General features: G+C 41.6%; 2 protein-coding genes across 2 annotated transcripts; both read left to right on the top strand.

Moving 5' to 3' along the window:
• Positions 1–376: 376 nt before the first annotated feature.
• Positions 377–3,949, top strand: lrit1a (leucine-rich repeat, immunoglobulin-like and transmembrane domains 1a). Its single transcript, XM_035663972.1, has 4 exons — positions 377–498; positions 982–1,442; positions 2,277–2,582; positions 2,883–3,949. Exons 1-4 carry the CDS (start codon positions 377–379, stop codon positions 3,947–3,949), a joined length of 1,956 nt encoding a protein of 651 aa, XP_035519865.1.
• A 4-nt stretch (positions 3,950–3,953) lies between these two features.
• lrit2 (leucine-rich repeat, immunoglobulin-like and transmembrane domains 2) lies at positions 3,954–9,729 on the top strand. The gene is made up of 5 exons (XM_035663812.1): positions 3,954–4,116; positions 4,734–4,796; positions 5,772–5,856; positions 6,017–6,807; positions 8,921–9,729. The coding sequence occupies exons 1-5, from the start codon at positions 3,954–3,956 to the stop codon at positions 9,727–9,729; spliced, it is 1,911 nt and encodes a 636-aa protein (XP_035519705.1).
• The last annotated feature ends 3,444 nt before the right edge of the window (positions 9,730–13,173 follow it).

Raw genomic sequence — 13,173 nt, forward strand, 5'->3', positions numbered from 1 at the left:
TAACAGTCACGGCAAGGCTCAAATGAACAAGCTACATTTGAGGGAAAGAAAAAAATCCAAACATCACAGTGGATTATGACCATTTCGGAAGTGTTTTTCTGTGATAATAAATAGGGACGTCTCTGCGCAGCCTATCGGATTCCAGGATGCAATACGCATCCAAATGAAAAGAACGCCAGTCCTTTCGCTAATCCTTGTCTATCCTTTTTATCTCGGGACTCATAGCAGTCGGATCACTATGGGACAGCGAAGCGGTGGGACAAAGCCATGCGGATGATATTCATGTAAATGAGAGAAAAAAGCAAGCCTGTTTGACTTCAGTGGGCGCAAACTGGGCGCATGTAGGCAAGCAGCGTATGCGTAAAAGTGGGCCAAAATGTTCCTCGTCCTGCTCCTGGGGCTCTACGTGGCCACAGGTGAACTTGTCTCCCCAGTGAGCTCCTGCCCGTCGCAGTGCAGCTGTTTTTACCACAACCTGAGTGATGGATCAAAGGCCAGGTAAGGATGTCCAAATGAAAATGATTTTCTATTTTAAAAAATGTGTGGTTTGTGAGCACAGGCGCATCTTTTTAGATGGACTGGTCTTGTCCTCATAGGACAGATGTTTGCATAGAGGTGAACACGTGTACAAAAGATAATTCAGGGAGTGCATGTCGGTCCAATTTTATTTAATGCAGGATTATCTCTCAAAGGCACTTTCAACCCCCATCTATGCGTTTTATGCGAGTTTGGATGGATTGGTAGATAAATATATTTAATATAAGTAACCCGGCATTTTTGCTGCTTGTGAACTTATTATACACATTTGTCTGTCCTCTGGACGTCAAAACATGATTTAATCTTGTCTTTAATAATGATAATAATTTAAATAATATTTTTTTTATTCACTTTGTTACATTGTAAAAAAAATCTTTAAATGCGTAATTTGTGAAGGATGATTTAGAGGTGAACATAAATTAATTCATGATGTCTCTCTTTTAGGAGCGTGATTTGCAATGATCCCGAGATATCTCTTGTGCCTGTTGGGTTCCCTGTTGACACGTCCAAGCTGCGGATTGAGAAGACAGCGATCCAGCGGATACCAAGCGAAGCCTTCAACTACCTCTCCAGTCTGGAATTCCTGTGGATGTCTTTCAACACGCTGTCCGCCTTGAACCCAGATAGTTTCCGGGGACTGTTCAATCTGGAAGAGCTTCGTCTGGACGGGAATGCCCTCACCGCCTTTCCCTGGGAATCCCTCATGGATATGCCCAGCCTCAGACTTCTCGATTTGCACAACAACCAGCTCACCTCGCTGCCAGCGGAGGCCACCACTTACATCAGGAACCTCACCTACCTGGATCTGTCCAGCAACAGCCTGCTGACCCTGCCGGCAGAGGTGCTGTCCACTTGGCTGGCCGCAAAGCCTGTGCAAGGGCCAGAGAGCTCCAAAATGATACTTGGTAAGGGAGAGTGCGCCTCCTGACGGCCAACCTTCTCTCACAAAACCAACAAATTTAAAATACTTAAAGCGGGCCGCTAAACACAGTGCGTAAAGGAGAGTGTGTTAATACATTTGCCCAAAGAAACATTCTTGAATAGCAGCAGGACAACACAATTGCTAAGCAACATGGCATCTGATAGATGTAATTAAAATACTGGTCAATGATTGTAGTCATAACTGTAGACAAATACTGTCCATTTATGAACACTTAAAATGTCCTTATATCTGCTAACAACTTACAGTGTCTTATAAAACATTTATTAAATTTGTATATCGTGCTTATAAACTATAAGTTTTTATTAATATGTATGTATGTGCCTTTAGTCACCCTTTAGAGACAACGAGGTGGTTGAAAAAAATAGTTTTTTTTGCCTTTAAATTTAGACCAACTGCATAAGCAGTGTTGCAGCACGTCATAAAAGTTAATTTTCCACTGGCTCACTTTCTGTGTTTAACCCACTGTCATACTCAGAACAGTGGGCAGCTGTTCCAGGTTCAAGGACAGGAGGGTGAAATGACAGCAAAACCTGACCTGGATCACTAGACCACCACCACTACCACCATCACCACCACCACCACCACCGCCATCATCATCATCATCATCATCATCATCACTACCACCATCATTGCCGTAGTCATGGTCCTGATGTAGTTTATGAATTAAATGTTAATCCTCTTACAGGATTAACATCCTAACATCCACACCAGCCATCTGCAGGCTGGTCTATCACTTTTTTCACACAGCTGGATGCTCATCTTTCTCCTGTAGCCTCACTTGTACCCTCACCCTCAGGTCTCCATGACAACCCCTGGGTGTGTGACTGTCGGCTCTACGACCTGGTCCAGTTTCAGAAGTTTCCGACCCTTTCAGTGGCGTTCATTGACACAAGGCTCCGGTGTTCAGCTCCGGAGAGTGTCTCAGGAGTCTTGTTTAGTGACGCAGAGCTGCGACGCTGTCAGCTCCCACGTATCCATACAGCTGTGGCACGAGTCCGTAGCGCGGTTGGGAACAATGTGCTGCTTCGCTGTGGTACCATTGGAGTCCCTATCCCAGACCTGACGTGGCGCAGGGCAGACGGACGACTCCTTAATGGAACAGGTGAGTCAGCAGATCTTTGAATGTCAGGGTAATTCTCTGTATTGTGCCTGAGATAAGATGCTCTGTTAATTAAATGGAAAGCTACCAGTGGAGATAGTTGTAGGGTTGTAAATCTGACTGACAGCTGCTACAACAGTGAGTTATGCAACACTGATGATAACAGTGTATAATCACCTGCTTGGTGTCTCTTTGTGCATTTATGAAAGGGCATATTTTTCAGATGCCACATCATATTTAAAGTCTGTTGTCCTTTTGTAACCATTGTCTAATGACCATATTCTCCCCTCTCTCCCACCACAGTTCAGCAGGAAACCTCGAAGGAGGGAATCACCTGGTCCATCCTTAGTGTCCCAGCTGTGTCCTACCGTGATTCAGGGAAATACATCTGCAAGGCCAGTAACTATGCGGGGAATGCTGAAGCTGTCATTTCCCTCCTTGTCTCTAATTCACCAAAACCAGAGGGGAACCAAACCAGCAACGACAAGAAAGCCAAAGTCAAGAAACCCAACCAGATGGGCAAAGCGGCCTACCAGGAGAAACTGGTGGCCAGGTATGTGGTTCCAACCTCCACCCCTTCATCCATGCCTGCCCTGGATCCAGGCCTCCCACCTGGTCTTGGTCCTGATCCTGGACTAGTCAGTTACAGCCTGGCTGACAGAGCCACCCCAGGGCCTGCCACCTCCTCCAACCCAGATGCGCTGCTGTATCTGGAGAAGACTAATCTAAGCAACCTGGCGGCCAACACCTCATCACTGCAGCAGGACCCAGACAGGGTGGTCCGCTCAGTAAAGGTGGTGGGAGACACAGACAATACGATTTCTCTGAACTGGAGGGCTCCTAAAGCCAAGAACACAACAGCATTTAGTGTACTGTATGCTGTGTTTGGAGAAAGGGACATGAGGAAGATCAATGTTGGGGCGGGGCAGAACCGTGTAACCATCGATGGGCTGGTGCCTAGGACAAAGTACATTGCCTGTGTGTGTGTGAGGGGACTGATCCCCAAGAAGGAGCAGTGTGTCATATTTTCCACTGATGAAGCAGCCAGTGCCACTGGCACCCAGAGGCTGATTAATGTGATTGTGATCACAGTGGCCTGTATCATCGCGGTCCCGCTAACTGTCATCGTGTGCTGTGGGGCGCTGAAGAGACGCATTCAGAAGTACTGGGGAAAGAAATCAAAGGACATTCAAGATTCATATGTGACATTTGAAACACTGTCCCCTGCCACGAAGGCCAAAGGGCTCGAGGGAGAGTATTTGAACAGGCTGAACCCAGAGGAGTCCAACAGGTTGCTGTCAGCCCGCTCCAGCCTGGACTCTGAGGCCACAGCTAAGATAGAGGGACAGCCTAATGAGTACTTCTGCTGACATCATGCTCCAGCTCCGGCTCCTGCTCCATGCTATCTCCCTCGAACTCACCCGCATCCGCGCCCCAGTCCGAACCCCAATACCCATTCACATCCCCATCATCATCATCATCACCATCACCACCCCCATCCCCATTCCCACCCACATCCATATCCCCATCACTACCCGTACTCTCACCCTCAACAGCATCCTGATGTCAGCCCCCCTCCCACACGCTCCCATACACCCACACCATGGGATTCCCCCCCACCTGTCCCTCCTCGCTGGATCACGCCACCAACTCCACCGCCACAGAGAGCCAACTTCTATCAAAGGACTTTTGCACGCTGCACTATAATGGAAATATCAGTTTAGAGAATATTTAACATTTTAATTAACTTGTTTTTTTCCAGATATGTGTAGAATTTATCATGTTTCCTGCAGATAGAGAAAAACTCACTGGACTGTCATACATTTAGCCATGCATTAATAGTGAGACAACATTTAAACAAACTCATGCTTTCGTGTCTAAAAGAATGTTTTTATCACTAAGCCTGTAAGAGAAAACATGTCAAAGGCTGAAAGAGCATCACAATCATTGTAATTTATATTTCATCTCACTTGCATGGCCCAGCGAATAAACCTCTGTAACCTGATCTGACTTAAAGGGAACTCAACGGTTGATACTATACTATTGTTTATATCATATATGTATGTGTATGATTTGTATATACTTACTAGATGATTTACACTTACATATACAGTTAAGTCTGTGCCTCTGTATATATCTGTCATATGTTCTCAGAGAAGATATACACATTGGCATGGTTCAACACTCTGGATGGAGAAAAGCTGGAGCTGGAGAGAAGTACAGAAAGGACTGAACTATGACACTTGAAACTATGTAAATAGGGTGGAAATGATGCAAAATGTTAAATGATTTTTATTCCCAGCAATGAGACACATACTATGATCTCTATGTATCTGTTTTGTGCCACCTAGAGGCATCATTACCCCATTAAATGTAGATCTATTAATTCCAATGATATTATTTGAAAATAGTTGAATAAACTTTTATATATACATATCCAGTTAGCGGTACTGTGTGTTCTTATATTTCTACTTTCACATCACCATATTAATCAAAATTCAGACTGGGTTTCCATACAGAAGGCAGATTTAAAAAGGGTGACTCAGTGTCTGTCTAAGACTGAAAGGTACCACTTTATGATAGGTCACCCTTTATAAAGGGTTTAGAAGTTGAAATGGCTTAATTTAGCTTAATAAATAATTTACTAATCAGTTATAAGCCCACTAATATAAACAACTTAGGGTTGACAGATTGTGAAGGGTTTTTTTTTCGTTCAGCAAGATAATTCTTTTTTTTTTATCTCTTTAATTCATCAACAAAATCCTCTATGGAGCACAAGAGTCTTGACTTTTAATTAAATTACATTTATTATCAACTTATTATTAACTTAAATAACTACGGATATTATGGCTTATTAGACAGTGTGGAACTCCAACGTACTTATTAACGGCTTGCCAACTATTATAACTGCATTATTAATGCCAGTAAGGGGGATTTTTCTCAACTGGCAACCCAAAACGTGTTCCTATTAAAGGTTTATAAGTGACCTATAATAACTTCAGGTGCCACCGACCTGTGGGTCAGACTCATGCGTGTCTTTCCCAAGAATTAGACGCCACTTGCTCGCGGTACGTCAGGGATTAAGCTTAATAGGCTTCTCTTGTCTGCCGCACTCGACATGTCTTGAGCACGAATGTAGCCCTCAACTTTGGGAATTTTCTCGGACTATGGACATAATTTGTTACCTGCTAGTTATAGTTTTGGTTAACATTCAGGGGTATGAACCTTTTTCTCAATGTTTACGCGGGTGCAGCTGTGTAGAAGACCGTCATGGAAGGTAAGAGCTGATTTCACGTAGTCCGACCTTTACCAAGGCAGAGGTATTTTAAGCCTTTCTAACTGTGTCAATGGGTGACGGTAGATACATTAAAGTAAGACAATTGATATATGAATACTGTATAGCTTATATTGCATTAAACATGTCCCTTTAATCATAGGTCGCTGGTATGTATGGAGGAGAGTGCGTTTGGGGCCATACCACAGGACCTTCCAGATGATATGACCAAAATACGCATAGAAAAATCTCACTTCACTGAAATCCCCAGAGGGGCATTCTCACAGACGCCCGTCTTGGAGAATTTATGGCTGAACTTCAATGATATCACAGTGATAAACTCAAAAGGTCTGGAGGGTTTGGGGAATTTAACCGAGCTCCGTCTGCAAGGGAACAAGCTGAGTTCAGTACCATGGACAGCGTTCGAGGACACGCCGGCCCTAAAGATCCTGGACCTGAAGCACAATCAGCTGGACGTCCTGCCGGAGCATGCGTTAAAATTTTTGCCAGGTCTGACTTACTTAGACTTATCCTTCAATCGGCTTACGGTCATATCGAAGGAGGTTTTCCAAAACTGGCCTCTATACCAAAAACTGCAGAGCGCGGAGGAACGGGAGGCGACCGCTTTCGGGCCGAACGTCGTCCTGGCGCTCCACGACAACGACTGGCTCTGCGACTGTCGCCTGAAGGGCTTCGTGGAGTTCATCAAGTCTCTAAGTCCTCCGATTATACTGATGAACTCTTACTTGACCTGCTCAGGGCCGGACTTTAGGGCGGGCAAGTTCTTCCACGAGGTAGAGCTGCAGGCGTGCGTGAAGCCCGTGGTCACTACCCTGTCCTCCAACATCAGCCTGCCCCAGGGCGCAAACCTCACCCTGCGCTGCCTCGCCAAGGCCAGGCCAGACCCCGCAGTGTGGTGGACATATGGTCTGAAGATAATCAGAGGATTTCATGGTAAGAGTGTGATGTCCGCAGCATGTCATTCGCACACCCAGCTTGAGTGATATCTTGGTGTTAAATTAGATACTTAAACACACATTTTAATCGCGGACTCCTATAAGCCCTCTTTAAGATGAGGTGAGTTAAATCTGGCCCACCGCGATATAATCGCCACTGATGCTCTCCAATCTGCACAACACCATCAGTGTTGATTAAGAGAGTTGGAGATTATAGTGTGGGCCAGCCTACCTAATGTCAACCGTGTTGGGCTACTGTGTAATTAAATAAACATCTGCGTCATTAGACTTAACCTTCAGAGTGTGTGAGAGAGAGAGCCCTTACTACAGAATGACTGCATGTAACCAGTCCATCATAAACTAAAAGCAACCAGGCTGCTGCTTCTCCCAATAGTGCATCTACTGCTATCACTAACACCACTTCTGCTGCTAACAGTAAGCTGTCAATATATTGGGTAGGAACCAGAGTTGCTGTAACCCAAGTAAAAGTAAGCTATATATACATCTATACTATACTAGTAGAAGTGAAAACAGTCATGAAAATAATCACTTTATAAAGGCACCCTTCATAATGGCTATATTATGCAATCTGCAATTTCCCAGCTTGGGATCAATAATCTTATGGCTTTATACTGAAATGATGTTTGTAGTTCAGTTGTAAGCCATTGATAAGAAAAACGTTTTGGTTGAAAATCTCCCTCATGTGATTCATAAAATTATTATTAAAGAGCAATGAGTCTTAATTGCTAATAAGAAATCAGCTCTCAGTGACATAAGGAATACTCACTGTCTAATAACCCAAATGCAAAAGCTAGTCAGTCATTTTCATTTACTAAAGGATTCGTTAAGTAATCTTTAAAGTCTGCTATTTTAAATATGAATAGTTTAATAATAAATGCATTTTGTTCTGGACAGTCTGCAGCACTGGTGGACTAAGGGGGGCAAAAGTGCCCTCTTGGATGCCCCTATGGTAGATAAAACATTAGGGTGCTAATCCTAAACCTAATAAGCTGTTTCATCATAAATGCATCACAACTTTCTGTCCTTTTTATTTATTTTTGTCCACCACTGTTCTGCAATTGTTCTCCAGAAGATTTTAAGTCAAATGGTCCATCAGAGCGTCTTCCTGTTGAATTTCAGAGCTACATGATTTTTATTTCTTATAAATGGCATATAACTGTTCTATAAAACATTCAATTGAATTCCTCTTTATTTATGTCTTTAATTTACAAGAAGTAAATTAATAAACAAAAAATAAAGCATTAGTTACAACTCATAAACCTTTTGCAGATGGTACCAAAGTACTTGATTTGAGTAATTTAAACACACAGCTTTATTGTTCCCACTTTATTTATTCCATGTGGACCTGACTGATATTGTTTGTACCGCACACTATCTTTGTTAGATAGTTAAAGTTTATGAGAACAACCTTTCTAACCTTCTTTTCTATGTAAAAATTACATCAATAATAAATTAACTACATCAGTAAGTAAACACACATTTTAGTTCTGTGCTTTGCTTGTTATATGCATATACATGGGCCACATAACTATGTCCCAAAAATGAACATGTTACAATGTCCTTACACTTCAAGATACTTTAGGATAATCCCCCAAACCAGATTTAGGAAATCTGCCATTTTCTAATTTCAAAATTTCAGTTGGGAGGATTTGCTGATAATATAATAAATGAAATACCTTTAGCCTTTAGGTTAGGTTAGGTTAGGTTAGATTTACACAAATTGTGATGGGCATTATTGTCTATTTTCTGACAGGGATCAGATGATTATTTGAATAACTGAGAAGATATTTGGCTAATTAATTAATAATTAAAATAAATGTAAGTTGTAGCCCTACAATTTATATCTTAAAACTGTCTAGTATATGTCTGTGCCAGTATTTTTCGTTTGTCTGTGTATGTGTGTAGTGGTCATATTTTTGTTCAGCCTTTCTCTTTAATAGGAAAATGTGGCTACATTACCTGTATTTGATGAAATAATGTGTGTTCAACTCTGTGAAATGTGGAAAAATGTCTTAAGGTAATGAAGTGAGTTTTATTGTCTAAGCCTGCATGTCCCTTAAAATAACACTATATCCCTGGTTTTCCCCCAGAGTCTCAGGAAAGAGTGGACGAAGACACCATCAGATCCCTCCTGGTCATCCCCTCCCTCCATGCAGCTGACCGTGGTGTCTACACTTGCTCTGCCATCAACTTTATAGGAAACTCCTCTGTCAACATCTTCCTGGATGTCCGCTCTCCTGGCGGCTCCCAGCCATTACTCCCGGCTCCACCTGTTCCTGTTAATGAAAATGTCTACATTGACATCCGCATCGCCAAACAGACAGTACGCGGCATCTCTATTGAGTGGTACGCCACCTTGGACCGCCCATCTGAAACTTGGTTCACCATCCACTTTGGCCGTGCAGATTCCGATAAGAAAGAAATGATCTACATCGGCCCTGGGATTCACTCTTACTCCGTCTCTGACCTGATGCCTGCTACCAAATATGAAATCTGTGTGACCCTTAAGAACGAGGCCCCACGTCCTGGACAGTGCATTGTGTTTGTAACAGGAAGTGATGTTACTGAGATGGAACAGAGGGAGAAGCTGATCCATATAGTGGTGATAGTTTTAGCCATGGTGCTTGCTGTGCCTATAGGTATGTATGCCTGCACCACTGACAGTAAGTTTGCCTGCTTGGAGGGTATCATGGAGTCCTGGAAGAACCGACGGAGAGAAAGCAGCTCGTCGGGGATGGAACGGGAGAGGCAAGGCACCTTCGACAGCCTGCAGGCCGCCAGCGACGAGGGCCTGGTTAATAAAAATTCCAGGGAAGACAGGAAGGTGAGGAGGAGGTCAGATGACAGACTGCATAAGAGCAAAGCTGATCATAGCAGACAGACAGCTGAACTATATTAAATTACTGTATATTTATACTATATATAATATATATATATATATATTATTTGTTAAAACAAGAGTAAACATGAAACTGATCGTGTAATAGGCACCCTGTATCAGCTCATTTTGAAAAATAGAATAAAAATAGATCTGCTGTAAGATGCTGACTGTGATACTCACATAAATACAATATTTAGAAGAATGACAATGATCTGCCTTGGTTTTAATATTATCTCTTCCTCTGTTCTAGGCCGAGGAGGTTGTTGCAAACATGTGAATGATGACCGTTATGTCAAGAGTGTAATTCAAGGATTTTCACATGTGAGGTTGTGCAGTTTGTTTCTGTCTGAAATATGACATGTTTGTCTTGCTATCATGATGTATTTAAATGTCAATAATCAAATTTTTTGACTTGCTGCTTGAAATGAAGCCTTTGTGATTTATTTAAATGGAGGAGTGCTCAAAATTACTGCTGGAGAGTCCATTTTTAAAATGTGTCTCAGTAGTGGGTGCTTCCTTTATCGTCTGCTTTATCTTTATGTGATTCTGTGTTAGCACTTTTATTATTGTTTTATTTATTTATACATGTATTTATGTATTTATCAGACTAATGTCCTTTTGGGGACCTTTTTGGTTCACATATTTTTACTGTCACTGTAATAATTCCGGGTCTGGAACAATAAAATCCCTTAAATCAGATGGTGATTCTGTTAAATAGTTAAGTGATCGTACACAGTGTCACTAGACAATGTCTAGATTAAATTTAGTTTGATGAAATTAAACTAGTGTAAAGTCTGCTACTATATGTTTAGTTTTTTTTATTGATCTTTAAAAGTGCAAGAAGGTATACACATTATGAAATCCTTCAATTAAAGCTTTTCATTTTAAATTAAATTGCGCATGAATGTGTGTCTGTATGTGTGTGTGTGGTCATACCTTGTGTTATGTGACATTTGTCCTTGGCATAGTTCTTTTGAAGCAGCATTATGAGGGACGAAACCTTAATTTCTTGTCTCTTTTATTTTTTTGGGACTTTTTTTTATTGCCTTTATGTAGGTGGACAGCTGGAGAGAAGACAGGAAAGGGGGCAGAGAGAGCGGGTGACACGCAGCAAAGGGCTGCAGGTCGGATTCGAACCCCGGGCCGCTGCAGCAAGGACTCAGCCTCAATACGTGGGTCGCCAGCTCTACCGAGTGCCCAATTTCTTGTCTCTTTTATGTTGTTCTGTTACCAGATAACACATACTAAAATTTAACTGATTTATTAAACTGTATTTTATGTGAATATTTGACTATTTATTGGTAAAATATTCACATCACATCAAGTAAATGACAAAGGATGAATGAAGGGTTCTCAATGTCTGTCTTAAAAATCAACAGTCAGATGCCCATATGAACACTGAAACAGGTTTTGCTTCCTGTAATAATGTATCCTATTCATATTGGCCCTAAAGTTTTTCCAGTGTGATAGGAGACAAAATTCACAATCATTGTTACTATTATCATTCATCAATCATTATTCCAAGCATTATAAAACTTATATGATGCTGCAGCTGTTTGAAATCAAGTGGATTTTTTGCAAAATGTTTTAGTACAGCATTACTCTTTTTGTTATTGTCCTTCCACTGCAGCTCAACAAGGAAGTGTGAACGGTAAAGTTATGTTGTTAACATATGTCTAATCCTCTCTGCTGCTCGCTGTACATGTACGTCACAGTTCCTTGTCTCCCACTGCTGCGAACACATCACACAGCAGCCATGCGTCACACATGATCTGTGCTTTCCAGCCTAGACAGATGGCCCATCGGATATGCCTCGGCCAATGGCATTGTTCATTTGAAATAATACCCAAACACTGGCTTTTTTCTTCAATATCCCCTCCTACCGTCACTTTATGATCAGATCACACAAGCCCCCTCCTCCATCTCCATGTGTTGTTTCCTGCAAGGAGATCAGTTCATCTCTGCTGGGGCCCACTTCTATTGACTTAAGATCCGGGTTTTAAACGATTGGTTGAGATTGGGAGCTCTCATTCTCTGGAGCACAGACACATCTGCTTTCTTGCTTATTTAGAAGTTTTTATATGATTTGAGGATGCGGGGTTGATGCTGCTATTTGTTGTAATCCTTACCCACAGTGTACAACATAAGACAAAGTGAAGTCTGTAAACATTTTTTTTTTTTTACCGATTTCAGTGTTCAGAGTTAACCATGCACACATAATGCTTTCTTTATTAGTTTTTATTATTCAGAAAAGCAAATATTTAATTTACCTTTTAAAACCTCTGTTGCTTCACACACTTAGCAGGGTTTCTGAACCCTGTGCATAGCTTTCTTTCATTCTAAAGCATCAATGCTCTTTGCAACTTTTAACTCTGTAATCCTCTATCAAATAGCCCAGTAATCCTCGCTGCCTCTTACATGGCATAATGCATGATCATTTGGGCTGCTCCTCATATTCCCTCATTTCATTTCAGAGCATTAACAGCTTGCAACACTGAAAAGTTTTTGTGTTTATGTGTGTGACGATTTTGACCTAAAATCTGGGTTTGGTTCCTCAAGGATCTTTGGGATTGTGCTGGCCTGAAAAAGCAGCACATCATACATTCACATATGTATGAGCAAAAAAAATAATCCCCAGAGTCTGCACTGCGTCATCATAACCACGTAAAATGTGCCAGCTGAGGCTGCAGAAAGTTCGATGTCAGTCACACACATCTTGTTGGTCAAAACTAGATCAGGGCAGATGGACTTTTGGTTTTTAGCCAAGGATGCAATATTGCACAAAGATGAACAAATTGGTCCTTGGATTAGAGGGTGTAATCTGCAAATTTCATGTTTTATGTAACTTTGAAATAGTGTGCATGTTTGGCCATAATGTCTACACAAATACCCAGTGAGTGGTTCAGTGTAACTTCATAATTGATAGCGCTCAGGTTGATATTAGAGCTAAGGAGAGCAAAAGGGCTTGTATCAGGATAAAATATTACATATCTGCACAACATCTGGTGAGGTTTTACTAAAAACAACAGCAAATGTAATATTGTTGTGTAAGGCTGTCTTCATACATCTCATTCTCCCATATTTTTTCCTGTTGTTCTACATGACTATTATATTATATATATTATATATTATTCAGTGTTTGAATACACTGCTTTGTTCATATTGCTTTTGTTTTCCAATAGCTTAACACATGCTTTGTCAGTCAATGTGATTCAACAATATGTCCTTTAAGGACATAAAAGCTTCACTTTTCATTTTGTTTGAGGATCTGAGAACACTAACTCCCTTTGTCTTCCACCTGAGGGCAATGGTTAAGCAGCTTTTCCAAAAGGGGAATATGAATATTTTCAGGCTCATTAAGGTGGTGTTGGCCTTAAGCTAATGGAAACAAAGCGGTCTCTCTGTGTGTTTAACAATGCCGCCAGGGCTACAGTCTAATTGTCTGAGTGTCCTGAACTCAGT

The sequence above is a fragment of the Morone saxatilis genome, unplaced genomic scaffold (assembly GCF_004916995.1).
Source record: "Morone saxatilis isolate NCDOM2014 unplaced genomic scaffold, NCSU_SB_2.0 Contig19, whole genome shotgun sequence".
NCBI lineage: Eukaryota > Metazoa > Chordata > Actinopteri > Moronidae > Morone > Morone saxatilis.